This window comes from Trachypithecus francoisi, unplaced genomic scaffold (genome assembly GCF_009764315.1).
Source record: "Trachypithecus francoisi isolate TF-2019V2 unplaced genomic scaffold, Tfra_2.0 Contig01579, whole genome shotgun sequence".
In the NCBI taxonomy this organism is placed as follows: domain Eukaryota; kingdom Metazoa; phylum Chordata; class Mammalia; order Primates; family Cercopithecidae; genus Trachypithecus; species Trachypithecus francoisi.
Window position 1 is genome coordinate 15,025,119 of NW_022681442.1, and position 14,936 is coordinate 15,040,054.

Below are 14,936 nucleotides of genomic sequence, written 5' to 3' on the forward strand. Positions count from 1 at the left end.
GAGAGCCTATTGTGATTGAGGAATTAGGAGGCATCCAGACTAGGACCCAGGGAATGGAGACAGGGAGAAGACATTGCTCCACAATGTCTTATTCTGCAATTTAAAAATCTAAAAATCTCTGGGGAAACATAGTTGCTTTTGGGTTTCTTTATTTATTTGTTTTCTAGTTTGCAGTAACTAATTTGGCAGCAATAACAGACCTAAAGCTATTTATAGTCTTTATCCCATTTAATGTGAGATTAAATTATGTGGGATAATAGGCGTGTATTTTACCACATAAATATTCATGTGATTAAATATGGGGTGCTGTCCTAGATTTTTCTGGAAATTATGTATTATATACAGTATGTTTACCATAGCATGTTTCTAAAATAATAATTTAAAAAGCTAACATTTGGAATGCATCTGGCCTCCAGGAGTTTGAATAGGGTAGGTGGATGAGTAGCAGGGGACAATGCTAGGCGGTAACAGAGGGCTGAAGCATATAGTACTTGGTAGGCCACTGGGAGGACTTTGGCTTTTACTCTGAAGTGAGATGGGAAGCCACTGGAGGACTCTGAGCAGAAAAGTGACATGGACTGACTTGAGTTAGCTTCTGTTCAGTCGATTCTGAGAAGAGATTGAAGCAGGGCAAGGGTAGAGGAAGAGGTCAGCTAGGAGACTATTATAACAAACTATCAGATAAGAGACAATGGTGGCTAAGACTAGGGTGGTAGCAGTGGAGGTGGTTGCAAGTGGTCAGGTTCTGCATAGGTTTTGAAGGAGGATCCAAAGAGATGTGCTGACTAACTGACGGTGAGGTATGACAGAAAGAAATGTCAAGGATGATGCAAGGTGTTTTGGCCAGAGCACCTGGAAGTCCATTAGTTGTGAAAACTTTGAGATGAACAGATTTGGGGGTAGATATTGAGAGTTCAGTTCTGGATATGTAGATTCGATATGAATTAGATACCTAAGTGGAGCTGTCTCAGAGGCAGTTGTATATATGAGACTGGGATTCCAGGGAGAAGTTCAGCTGGAGATATTACACTTGGAAGTCATTAGCATAAGTGGTAGGTACCAGAAGACTGACGGCAATGGACTCGGCTACAGATTTAATAGATGAGATATAGGTAATAATACAAATGAATGTATACTCAACTGTTAAATTTATGGCAGCTGTGTAATAGATATGTGGTGTGTAGGAGAAATATGTGTATTATCTAAATTTTACATAACTATGTATTTTGTTAAAGTAACTTCTTTTTTTTTTTTTTTTTTTTTTGAGACGGAGTCTTGCTCTGCCGCCCAGGCTGGAGTGCAGTGGCCGGCTCTCAGCTCACTGCAAGCTCCGCCTCCCGGATTCACGCCATTCTCCTGTCTCAGCCTCCCGAGTAGCTGGGACTACAGGCGCCCGCCTCGTCGCCCGGCTAGTTTTTTTTTTTGTATTTTTTAGTAGAGACGGGGTTTCGCCGTATTAGCCAGGATGGTCTCGATCTCCTGACCTCGTGATCCGCCCGTCTCGGCCTCCCAAAGTGCTGGGATTACAGGCTTGAGCCACCGCGCCCGGCCAAAGTAACTTCTTATTAGGCAGCGATTTCTCTCCTCAATTCCCTTCTTAGCCAGTGTAAATCGTACAGTCCATTATAAGCACACCCCTGTACTCTCCTTGAACTTCTCTCTTGTTCTTGCTTCACTTGGCTTAACCACAACTCTAGTTAAGCCCAACACTTCACCTATTTCCTGCCTACACCTGTGCAGCTGAATATGCCTGGAGGAAATCACATACCGTACTGACTATATCACTTTTAATTTGTGGTTATGAAGTTAAAGCAGATCCTAAAGCTGCCCAGCCATCGTATCATATTTTCCTAGGCCCTTCGTTTTCCCGGGCTCCTGGGTTATTTCATTCTTCTCCCCTCTCAAACCTCTAACATTTCATGCCCACCAACCCTCTTGGCTGATGACCCTGTTTCCTATTTCAATAGGAAACCAGAAACAGAGAGAAGGGACCTTTTACAAGCTCCCAGCATGTCTATCCAGCTACCTGCAGATACCTGCCCTTCTATTCTGCCTTCACTCTGTTCACAAGAGATGAACTGTCTTTGTCCCTCACAAAGGCAAACCTTCATCCTATTAGGACTCCATCTTCTCTCATCTACTGAGGGGTAAGACTCAACATTACTCCCTTCTCTTTCTCCTGCTTTACCAAGTTTCCTCCTCTCTACTGGATCATTCCTAGCCTCACATGAACATGCTGTTATTTCTTTCATTTTAAATTGACTTCTAGGCTAACTCTCCTAGTTTCCTAACACGTCACTGAGTACTTCTTGGCAGTCTTCTTTGCTAGTTTGCCCTCATCTTCCTGATTTCTCAATGAGGAAGTGTCCTAGGACTCAGTAATTCCATCTTCCTTCTCTACGTGCAGTCACTCCCTTGTTGATCTTGTCTGTATTCATGGCTTTAAACATCATCTCAGCAGATCAGGGTAAGCTGCCTATTGCTTAATTCTGCCTTCACCAGTCTAACTGCTTTCAACATTCAATTAGGACTGTCCTGGGGCAGGAGAATCATGCAAAATAGAATATAGTCCTTGAAATATGAAAACTAACGCTAGTCCTATCTCCTTCATTTTTTAGCCAATAGAGAAGAGCTGGAGGTCAGAGACTAAAAAACACTGAGCTGAAAGTCAAGATTGGCCAATTCCACCAGCTAGCGCCAAGATGTTACACAATGAATCTTTCTGTTTTGTTTTCTTCACCTGTGTAAACAAGAACGGACACTTATTGATTGCTCACTACTAATATGTCCCAAATCCCATGCCAAGCATTTTACATGAATTACAGGTTGAGTATCCCTTATCCAAAATGTTTGAGACCAGAAGTGTCTCAGATTTCGGGTTTTGGAATGTTTGCCTATACACAATAAGATATATTGGGGACAGGGCCCAAGTCTTAATACAAAATTCATTTCTGTTTCATATATACCTTGTACACATAGGCTAAAGGTAATTTTATACAGTATTTTAATAATTTTGTGCATGAAACAAAGTTTGTGTTAAGTATTTATATGTGAAATATTCTACTTGTGGCATCATATTAGTGCTCAAAATGTTTCAGAGTTTAGAGAAGTTTAGATTTCAGATTTTTGGGTTAGAGATGGTCAACTTGCATCTTATTTAATTTGCACAACCCTATAATGTTATTTTGGTTACTGTCCTGTTTTTACAGATGAATCAACTGAGGCTCAGAAAGGTTAAGTATTTGTTTAAAGTTAAGTAACTGCCAAGCAGCAGAACGAGGACTAAAACCCAAGAAGATTCATAATTCAAACCGGTGGTTGAACTGAATGTTAGATGTGATGACTCTCTTCTTACCACCATACTATTTCAACCAACTACATGATACTTTACAACAAAGGGGTGGATGTCATTCAACATTGAAATTATTTGATTCTAGTTTGGTTAAAATAAATCAACTAATTTTAGTGTTTGTTTATAGGCACAATATTAAACATGGATGGTAAAAGTAGCCCAAACCACTAACTCCTTACACAGTAATGTCTAAGGAGTCCATATATAAAGAGCAAACATGTCAATGAATGTTGAGTTAATGTTTAAGAAACGTCCGCAGACTAATATCCTTCCAGGAAACTGTGACTCAAGTGGAAAAAAAGAACATTCCAATTGACACTAATAATTAGTTAATTCATTCAATTATTGAGTATCTACTATGAGTCAGCTACTGAATTTGGAGATTTGTGCATATTTTCTCATTTATTGCTATGTACCCATCTTAGAAATCAAGAAATTGAGACTTCAATGTCTAAGCCCATAAGACTAGTAAGTGGGCCGGGCGTGGTGGCTCAAGCCTGTAATCCCAGCACTTTGGGAGGCCGAGGCGGGCGGATTACGAGGTCAGGAGATCGAGACCAACCTGGCTAACCCGGTGAAACTCCGTCTCTACTAAAAAAATACAAAGAACTAGCCGGGAGAGGTGACGGGCGCCTGTAGTCCCAGCTACTCAGGAGGCTGAGGCAGGAGAATGGCGTGAACCCGGGAGGCGGAGCTTGCAGTGAGCTGAGATCCGGCCACTGCACTCCAGCCTGGGCGACAGAGCGAGACTCCGTCTCAAAAAAAAAAAAAAAAAAAGACTAGTAAGTGGCAGAGCTAGGAGCCCACAAGACTGTCCAGCAACTCTTTTATATTGTTGGAAATAGATGCTTCTTTATTAAGTATTAAGTATTAAGTGATGCACTTGGCCATTGATAATTTTATGATAAATGAAAAAATAAATAAATACGAAGAAATATAAACAGCCAATTTTTAAACATATTCGTAAAAACAATAAACTACTTAGGAATGAAGTTAGCAATAGTAATTTCTAAATAATAAGTTCATGTCAATTACATTTCAGATGTAAGTATACTCATTATTTTTAAAGAACTTATTATAAATTATGAATCTTACCTCTTGATGTGCCAAAGAACAAGAATACAACAATCCAAATTCCAAGCATCTAAGCTGATTTTTTAAATCACATAAGAATCTTCTTGAAGATCTTTACTTGTAAAGTCACCTCACTATTAAAATACTAAGTGGTTTTCTTCACAATGATGCAACTCAATGTTTAAACTCTACATTTAGAAGAACATGTTATTCCACCTTATGCTCTGCAAAGTAAATAAAATTATCGGGGTGTGCCTTACATCTTGTGATTGGTAATGGAAACTTCCAAGGTTTTGCTGTTTCATTATTAGTAATATTTTGGTTAAGCACAAACTGAGTCACTCTTGAAAGTTACTTTAAGGTTACAAGATACTGGATAATAAGCATTTAGAAGTTAATATTTTTTTCCAAACCAGGATTAGACACTTTCAGAATTTTCTTTTCCTAACACATTTCTGTGTGTAAGCATCCCACTTAATACAAACAGACCCTGCTACAAGATGTTCCAAGTTCAATAACAAACATAGCTAATCTTTTCCTCTTACCTGTGTGGCAGTATAATATGGGAGTTATCATCATTGTCTTCAGAGCCCGAATCCTGGGTCCAAATTCTGCCTCTGCTACTTATTAGCAGTGTGACCTTGGGCTAGTAAGCCTCACTATTCCTTTCCTTACCTGTAAAATGGGAATGATCATGGTTCCTAGCTCATATGCTAAATAAGATGATTCAATTATTTATTGTCTGAATAGCACCTGGTACATAGTAAGTACTATATTACATGTTAATTTTTGGCACCATCATTGTTCAACTCTGTTAATGGGTATATGGGCAAATTGATGTTCACATACAGCTAAATCCACCCTTACATGATTGCACATAGGCTTCATGATATACTTTAATGTAATAGAAACTTGCCATTTTGGCTACTATGTTAACTTAAAGTGATGAGCAATTCAATCTACAGATATTCTTAGTCAGTTTCTCAATTTTTAAATGCTCATAGAAAATAGCTAACATTATTTCTTAGTTTTTCCTAACTTTTTCTTTCTCACTGTAATAATATTAAAGTTTCAAAGATTTATGAGGCACAGCCTTTTCATACAAACTTTGTTACATTATGCAAGAATTAGACAAATAAAAGATTATGAACAAGAATACCTCCAAGTCCTGGATGCTTTATTTAGTTGAAACATTTCCTGGTATTCATGGCAGCCAGTCTACACTGGCATGTGGACCTGCAGTAATTAGAGAATTAACTATTCAACAGCACCAAGCAGTGTGCTGGGCACGCTGTGGATGCCCATACCATGGAAAAATCATGCTCTAAAAGCTTCACTAGTTACGACTGGTTGTTCTTTTTTTTTTTTCCAAGCAACACTTCAAGAATCAATGTTTTCAGCCATACCTGTAAGATAAGTATGAATAACATTTAATACATTCATGAGTAGGAGCTCTCAGAAGACTACATGTTATTTATATCTGCATCCCAAGTGACAAGCACAATGTCTGGGACTTAGTAGGTACCTAATAAGCATTTTGAAATTAAAAAGTACAAAGACCGGCCGGGTGCGGTGGCTCAAGCCTGTAATCCCAGCACTTTGGGAGGCCGAGACGGGCAGATCACAGGGTCAGGAGATCGAGATCATCCTGGCTAACATGGTGAAACTAGAAAATACAAAAAACTAGCCGGGCGAGGTGGCGGGCGCCTGTTGTCCCAGCTACTTGGGAGGCTGAGGCAGGAGAATGGTGTGAATCCGGGAGGCGGAGCTTGCAGTGAGCTGAGACCCGGCCACTGCACTCCAGCCCAGGAGACAGAGCGAGACTCCGTCTCAAAAAAAAAAAAAAAAAAAAAGTACAAAGACCTACAATGATAACATAGGATATTTTTTAAAAACATGCCCTTTTTCTGTGTTTTTACAGCAATTTGTAATGAATCTCTTATAACACTTAGGATATTATAGAATTGTTAGGTATTTACGTTTTACTCTCCTCCCCCAGATCAAACTTCTCTGAGACAAACTGGGTTTTGTTCATCTCTGGGCCACCAGCACATAGCAATAGGTCTATCATAGCAGGCACTTGGTCAATACTTATTGAAAGAAAAAAATAGTATTAGATTTCATTGATCTCATATCATCCAAGGAAATTCTTACCCTAGAGAGATTATCATTCTGGGAGATGAAGACCCATACTTTAAAAATTGTATTTAACGAGGATCAGATACTAGTGAATCCATAAATGCTTGCTGCAATCATTGTAGTTCTGCCTGAAAAATGTCACATACAGGAGTTAACAATAGCTTTTAAAAGGTCATCACAAAATCCATTCTCTTTCCAAAGCTCCCAGCCCAGCATTGCCAATATCTTCCGGGCCTTTCAGATACTTTATCCAAAGCATGAAGTCATCATATCCAAATCTTAAGAAATGCTTTTCTCTCCAAAGAGCTTTTCTTCATGCCTTCCCTGTTCCTGTTATTAGAACTGCTATTATTTGAGTCACAAGCTGGAAACATTCACATCATCTTTGACACCCTTAAGGTCCCTGCCGCCCTCATTCCATGAGTTGAGCCAGGCCCTGTTGATCCTCCCTCAATGGTGTCTCCTTCATTCATTCCCTCCTGTCAGGCTCACTGTCAACATCTACACTCAGAACTTCCTCTTTTGCCTGAAACATCATTGCTGGCCCAGGCTTCTCTCTTCCTGATGAGGCATCACAGACATTGTTCCCAGGTAAACTATCTGGAATCGTATCTCTGATCACACTCTCCTCAAATGTCCCTATTGAATAAAGCTCCAAGTACTTAACTTAGATCAAGGACTGCTTGTCTTCTCCTTGGTCTACCATCTGAGCTGTAAAGTCCATGCCCATCACCCATGTTGCTCCTGTCCACCTGCTGAGCGTTGGGCATGCTGTTTCTTATACTTTGATGGTCCTTCCACACCTTTCTCTATATATCTACACCCCCCTCATAAATTTCAAGCCCCAGTTCAAATGTGAACAATCTCTTTCTTAAATATTTTTCCTGATCATCCTCAGTCTGATAAGATTTCTCTAGTTTCTGAACACTCACTGCATTTTGTTTATTTTTAATGTTTTATAACTTAAACAATGTTATTACTTATTTTTTATCCCCTTTATTAAATTGTAAACTTGAAAGCCAAGAGTATACATTTGTACGCTTGTTAGTACAGGTTTTCTTCTAAAACACAGATCTGATCATTTTTCTAGGAGATAAAATCTAAACTCCTTAGCATTCCTGCATGGCCTTTAGGAAACTGCCCCCATGTGCTTCTTTTACCACTTCCCCACTTCAAGCACCCTTCAAGCTGAACCACGTAGAACAGCAGTCCCCAACCATTTTGGCACCAGGGATCAGTTTTATGGAAGGCAGTTTTTCCAAAGGATGGGGTGGGAGGATGACTTTGGGATGAATCAAGCACATTACATTTATTGTGTACTTTATTTCTATTATTATTACATTGTAATGTATAATGAAATAATTAATTAATTAATTAATGTATTTTTGAGACGGAGTCTCACTGTGTAGAGATGGGGTTTCACTGTGTTAGCCAGGAGGGTCTCGATCTCCTGACCTCGTGATCTACCCGCCTCGGCCTCCAAAAGTGCTGGGATTACAGGCGTGAGCCACCGCGCCTAGGCATAATGAAATAATTCTACAACTCGCATTAATTTAGAGTCAGTGGGAGCCCTGAGCTTGTTTTCTTGCAACTAGAGGGTCCCATCTAGGGGTGACGGGAAACAGTGACAGATCATCTGGCATTAGATTCTCATAGGATAAGCAACCTAGATACCTCACATGTGCAGTTCACAGTAGGGTTTGTGCTCCTGTGAGAACCTACTGCGGCCGGTGATCTGACAGGAGGCAGAGATCTGGCAGTAATGCAAGCGATGGGGAGCATCTGTAAATAAAGATGAAGCTTTGCTCGCTCCCCTGCTGCCCACCTCCTGCTATGCAGCCCATTTCCTAACAGGCTACAGACCAGTACCGGTAGTACAAATGAAGCTTGCGTTCATTTATTACCTACTCTGTCAAATCATCATCCCCAACCCCTAAATTGGAAATTATCACTCACTCTTGGCTCACCCACACTGAAGACATATGTCTCACTCTGACCCTATTGCAAGATAATCAGTCACATGATGGACTGTTCCAAGGAGGATTTGCCTCCTTGAGATTAAGGATCTCATAGTCATGTTTATATTACTTAGTACCAGGTAATGCTTCATAGTCATGTTTATATTACTTAGTACCAGGTAAGGGGCCTGTCACATGGACATTTTGCACTTTTTGAACAAATACTGTAACAAATAAATGAGTGGGAGAGAGAAAAGGAAAGAAACCTAAATAAATATTAATAAATAAACATACTGATTTTGGTGAAATATTTCAAAATATAAAAGTACTTGTCTGTGAGTCCAAATTTCTATAATTACAAACTTAACAATTCACGAGAAAGGAAGAAGTCATCCTACGAGTTTATTCATTTCATTCTTCATGTTTCCAGTATATCTAGGCACCTTTTAAAAAATTAACTTCAGTCCTGGTCCCTTTTTCTGAACTCCAAGGATTATTATGTATTGTTCTCTCTGATATATTAAAATATTAGTATATAATAATATATAATATACATTGCATTATATATTATATTCAACTATAATATATTATAATGTAATATACATATTGCATTACATATTTATGTTAAGTATATATTATGTTTAGTATATAACATATTAAAATTTATTATATCCCAATATAATAAACAAATATTCCCATAACAAATAATGCCAAGTATTTAATGTTGGAACTGACAAATATTTACCTTTAATCAGGCCAAACATTGTATTATCTCATCAGCTAGTTCAATAGTATTTATTTATGCTTCTGTATTTCCAAAATGGCCAGTTCAATTTAAAAGAATTTAAATTTTCTAAAGAAAAGAAGACTTGAGGGTATGATATGCTTTAGCTGTGTGTCCCCATTCAAATCTCATGTTGAATTACTATCCTCAGTGTTGGAGGAGGGACCTGGTGGGAGGTGATTGGATCATGGGGGCAGATTTCCCCCTAGCTCAGTCTGATAGTGAGTGAGTTCTCACGAGATCTAGCTGTTTAAAGTGTGTAGCACTTCCGCCTTTGCTTTCTCTCTCTTGTTGCATGTGAATATGTATGTGCTTGTTTCCACGTCGTCCTCCTGACATGATTTTAAGTTTCCTGAGGCCTCCCCAGTCATGCTTCCTGTACAGCCTGTGGAACTGTGAGTCAATTAAACCTAGTTTCTTCATTAATTACCCAGTCTCACGTAGTTCTTTATAGCAGTGTGGGAACGGACTAACACAGGGTAATTTGAAGACAACTAGGTTTTCTCTTTTCACGAGAGAGGGCTGAAATAGAATGATACGTTATTGCAGGTTCATTTAATACATACCCTTAAGCTCTTTACATGATAAATCACAAAATACCTTTAAAAGCACTTATTTCCCTCTGGCAGATTTTTATATTTAAATTTTACATGACAGGACATGACATAGAAAACACAATCCAATTTGACACCTGAGAACAGTGGCGTGAGAAAAGAGCCCTTTGGAGATAAAGAGAAATAAAGGGTCTTGGGCTCCATTTCTGATACTTCCAGTACTCCCATGATCTAGGACAATACACTATTTTTTAAAGTTTATCTTTAACAGACAGAGTCTCACTATGTTGCCTAGTCTGGACCTGAACTCCTGAACTCCAAAGAGCTCTTCTTCTTCATGCCTTCTATGTTCTTGTTATTAGAACTGCTATTATTTGAGTCACGAACTGGAAACATTCGCATCATTGTTGACACCCTTAAGGTCGCTGCTGCCCTCGTTCTATGAGTCGAGCCAGGCCCTGTTGATCCTCTCTCAATGGTGTCTCCCTCATTCATTCCCTCCTGTCAGACTCACTGTCAACATCCACACTCAGAACTTCCTCTTTTGCCTGAAACATCATTGCTGGTCCAGGTTTCTCTCTTCCCAATGAGGCATCACAGATGTTGTTCACAGGTCCTCCCGCCTCAGCCTCCTGAGTAGCTGAGACTACAGGCACATGCCACCATGCCTGGCTTAGAACAAACACTCTGAGTTTTGACTCCCTTGTCTACAAAGTGAGGAAGTGGAAATTGGTGGTATATAGTCTTTCGTGGTTGTAAAACAGTCTATGCTTTAAATTTTAACGATATCTTTCATAGATATTCGAGTAAGCTTTTCTGAGAAAAAGAAATTGGCCATTTTGGCTTCCTACCTCACAATGAGGCTGATGCCATAACCATAAAACTACCCGAAAGTGGGATTATTTCCGGCGACCTGTGCTGTCTCAGTGCTCATCATAGTCAGGTGGCGACTCTTGGAACCACCCAGAAAGAAGCTCCTCTCTTGGAGTAGGATATCCTCAGCAATTTTAGGAATAGAGACTGACTTGAATTGCAACTAAATTAACTAAAGAATCAGTGTGTCTTGCTGAGTAAAGGCATGATTTATGTTCAGTAAAATCTAAGACCTTGCCATGTCATGAACACCAGTTATTTTGAAACGATGGAAGCAGATCAGCTCCTTCCCACATTGTGAAAGGGATAATGAAAGCAATACCAAGGAGCCAAAGGTTGTAAGCTTCACCTTAAAGGAGGAAGTTCCACCCTTGGGCTGAGAGACTCCTAAGAATGGAATTAGACCCGCTGACAGAAGATAAAGGGCTCAATTTAAAAAGAAATCTTCTAATAGCAAGAATGTTCCCAAACTAGAACTTATTATTTCAGTAATATTATCATAGGGACATCACTGGTTATAAACAGGGCTTTAGGGATTTAAATATAGATTCCTCCCTCAGGGAGACTACAGTCTAGTAGAAGTTGTATGGCACATATTAATAAATAAAGAACTCTAAAGCCAGATAGAAGGTAAAATTTACGAACCAAGTAGAAAGGTAATAAATCCAATGTCATAGGCAATGTTCAAGGAGAGGCTGTATGACTATTTGGGATGACGTAAGAGAGATTTATTCATCAGGTAGAAAGCTAAACTACATGACCTTCAAGATTCAATTATTTCCAACAAATGCTTTGTGGTTTTATTAAGACTATCACTACAGTAAGGATTTTTTAAAAAGACTGTCTGATTTTCTCGTTCATTAACATCTCAGTTTAATGTTTGTTTTTTCTTGCAGAAATGTATCTCTATTATATACTATCATTTCCCAACAGTAGTTCTTAGAGCAAACACTCTTAATTAATTTGCTTAAAACATGTCTGTGGATTCAATCAGTTAGAAAAAGTCAATAGAGTGTATTTAAAATTATTTCTAAAAGGCAGACACAAACATTTTTTTTCAATATAATCATGACGGACTTTTTTTAAAGGAAATTTTAATTATTAGATGAATATAATAAACTTACATACATCTATAATTTCTATTCACTCTTCACACTGTTTTAGCCTTAAGATTAATTTTTCAGAATCTTATTTCACAGTCACTCAACTTTTATTGACTTCAATATTGACGGACTTGGTACAAGTTATAAAGCCTTATGTGGCATGGTACATAATTAAAATACTTTGTCTCATAACTTATATTAATGGGTGCATGTCAGCGAATGCCTATTCACCTCTGAGAAGAATGTAAACCCACATTAATTAATTTATTGTGAAAAAGTCTATCAGGGCCATTAACCACTTTGTCTTTGCCTTATCTAGCAAAGCCCTAGCAGCTACAGGCCGAGGTTGAAAGCATGAGAACTCTAGGCTTGGCCTAATCTACTCTCATGTAGACGCCTGTTAAATATTCAGCTAGCCTACTGGGTAAATTTTTCAAGATGGAATGCCGCTGGATTCGATTAAAGTAAAAGAAAAAAAATCCATCAATAGAAACTATCTTTTCCTTGAATTACCTACTAGCAACTTTGATGAGCACTTTGAAGAGTCCCAAAATTTCTCCAAATGTAATCACCATTGCTTAAGTTAACTTATTTTATTCATATAAAAAATATTTTTTTTTACTTTCAAAATAAAAGTAATAGTAATTTTATTTCTAAATTATTGTAGTAAGGGATCCTTTCACTATTATTCCCAAATACTCATACATCATTTCAGTTGAACAGTAGTGGGTATGGTCTAACTGTCTTTAGAAAGTGCACTGAGTTACAAATATAAACAAATAGCAAAATTTGGTCCATTGTTTAGAGGTCAAGATACTTTGTTAGGATGCCCAAGAGTGATAAGGCTCTAGCAACTGATTTAGTTACCCAAACTGATAAGAAGCTGCTACATAAGACAGAAAGAAAATGTAACAATGTGTAAGGAAAAAATTCACTTCTGAAGAGACAAGATACTCTGGTGCCCGGTAATTATGGTCTCTCCTAAGGCCAGATCACTAATGTTCCTGTTGCTTGGTGAGTGTCTCATTTGATCAAGGACAGCTAGTTGAATGATATTTATGGTCACTGCTATTAGTCTAGGAAAAGACAATGCATCTCTCTCCACACTAACAATATCCTTGAGGCCCTTGGTCTGGGTACATTTTTCCTCCAGACAGTGCTGGAGACACTCTGACAAATTCTTGCTCTTTGGACTCTCTATTTATAAAAATCATATAGATTATTCTCTTTAATATAGTCCTTCATCAAAGGATGACAGAGCACCATATAGAGGCTTAGGTCAAGGCAGAGGTCATTCATTCAAATGCCTACAGAAGCCAGCCAGTCACAGAAATGAGTGGGGCAGATTAGATGTCAGTCTAGTCAAGTGCTAGAAAACAACAAAAATTACTTTATGATCTGTATGTTCTCATTTATAAATGGCAGCTAAGCTATGAATATGTGAAGACATACAGAGTGATATAATGGCCTTTGGAGACTCAGAAGTGGGAGGGTAGGAAGGGAGTGTGGGATAAAAGTACTAGATATTGGGTACAATATACACAACCCAGGTGACAGGTACACTAAAATCTCCGAATGCATCATTATATAATTCATGCAACTCAAAACCACTTATACCCCAAAAGCTATTGAAATTTTTTAAAATACTGTATGTTTTTTGAATAATGATACAAGCATGTAACATAGCACAAACAAACATATATGACAGAGATATTGGAAATTTTAAAGTAAAAACAATATTGAAAAAATAGAAGTATTTCATTATTGAAGTTTTCTTTCACAATTTGTTACTCCTTGTTACTGTAATCTATCATTAGACATCAAGGTCAGGCCATGAAACCTAAACCACAAATTATTCAGCTTGGAAGAATAATTTGATTGGCCTAGTTTCATGTGCAAAAACAGAGTAGACTAACATTGATGCTATTTAACATGTATAGACTCTTTGTACAATCATCATTATCTAGAGATATATGTTCAGCTCTGGCATTCCAACATCAGTGTATTTAGTTTTTAGTTATTCATTGCTTTGCAGTTTAAAAAGTTCAGTTTGTAGCCCGTTTGTTCATAGTACCAATAACAAAGTAGAAAGGTAAACTTAAACAACGTTAATGTATTTTCGTAAAGCTGAAAGTCAGAGAAACCTTTTGGAATTTTGTTTTAACGTCTACAGTTTTGGTAATGTAGTTCAGGCTATGACTTTCATTTCAGGAAAATGATTGTAGTATAGGCTAGCGGGCCAAGTTATTTCTTGTCAAATTAGTTTCTCTAAGGGTGTATTAGTCTGCTCTCATCCGAGACTAGGTAATTTATAAAGAAAAGAGGTTTAATTGAATCACAGTTCCAAATGGCTGGGAAGCCTCAGGAAACTTACGATCATGGTAAAAGGCATCTCTTCACAGGGCAGCAGGAGAGAGAATGAGTGCCAGCAGTGGAAAAGGCAGATGCTTGTAAAACTGTCAGATCTCCTGAGAACTCAGTCACTATCATGAGAACAGTAAGGGGGAGCTACCCTCATGATCCAATTGCCTCCCACTGGGTCCCTCGCATGACACATGGGGATTATGGGACTTACAATTCAAGATGAGATTTGGGTGGGGACACAGCCAAACCATATCAAAAGGCATTATCTGTTTGTGAATTCAAAGTGCATAGGTTCTAATATCCGCAAAAAATCAGATACTTTGATTCACTTTTCATTGTTAGAGATAGCTTAGGGATTTTCTCTTGAATGATATAAAAGTGCCCAGAGGGGCGGAGCAAGATGGCCGAATAGGAACAGCTCCAGTCTCCAACTCCCAGCGCGAGCGACACAGAAGACCAGTGATTTCTGCATTTTCAACTGAGGTACTGGGGTCATCTCTCTAGGGAGTGCCGGACAATCGGTGCTGGTCAGCTGCTGCAGCCTGACCAGCGTGAGCTGAAGCAGGGCGAGGCATCGCCTCACCTGGAAGCGCAAGGGGGAAGGAATCCCTTTTCCTAGCCAGGGGAACTGAGACACACAACACCTGGAAAATCGGGTAACTCCCACCCCAATACTGCGCTTTAAGGAAACAGGCACACCAGGAGAATATATCCCACACCTGGCCGGGAGGGTCC

General features: G+C 38.7%; 1 protein-coding gene across 1 annotated transcript in view; it reads right to left on the minus strand.

Annotated features, from left to right (window-relative positions):
• Nucleotides 1–4,663, minus strand: part of PNLIPRP3 (pancreatic lipase related protein 3) — a 48,977-nt gene extending 44,314 nt beyond the window's left edge. The window contains exon 1 of the mRNA XM_033181662.1: nucleotides 4,448–4,663. Coding sequence (XP_033037553.1) covers nucleotides 4,448–4,496 — 49 coding nt within the window. The 5' untranslated portion in view covers nucleotides 4,497–4,663. The remainder of the gene's footprint in view (nucleotides 1–4,447) is intronic.
• Between the last annotated feature and the right edge of the window lie 10,273 nt (nucleotides 4,664–14,936).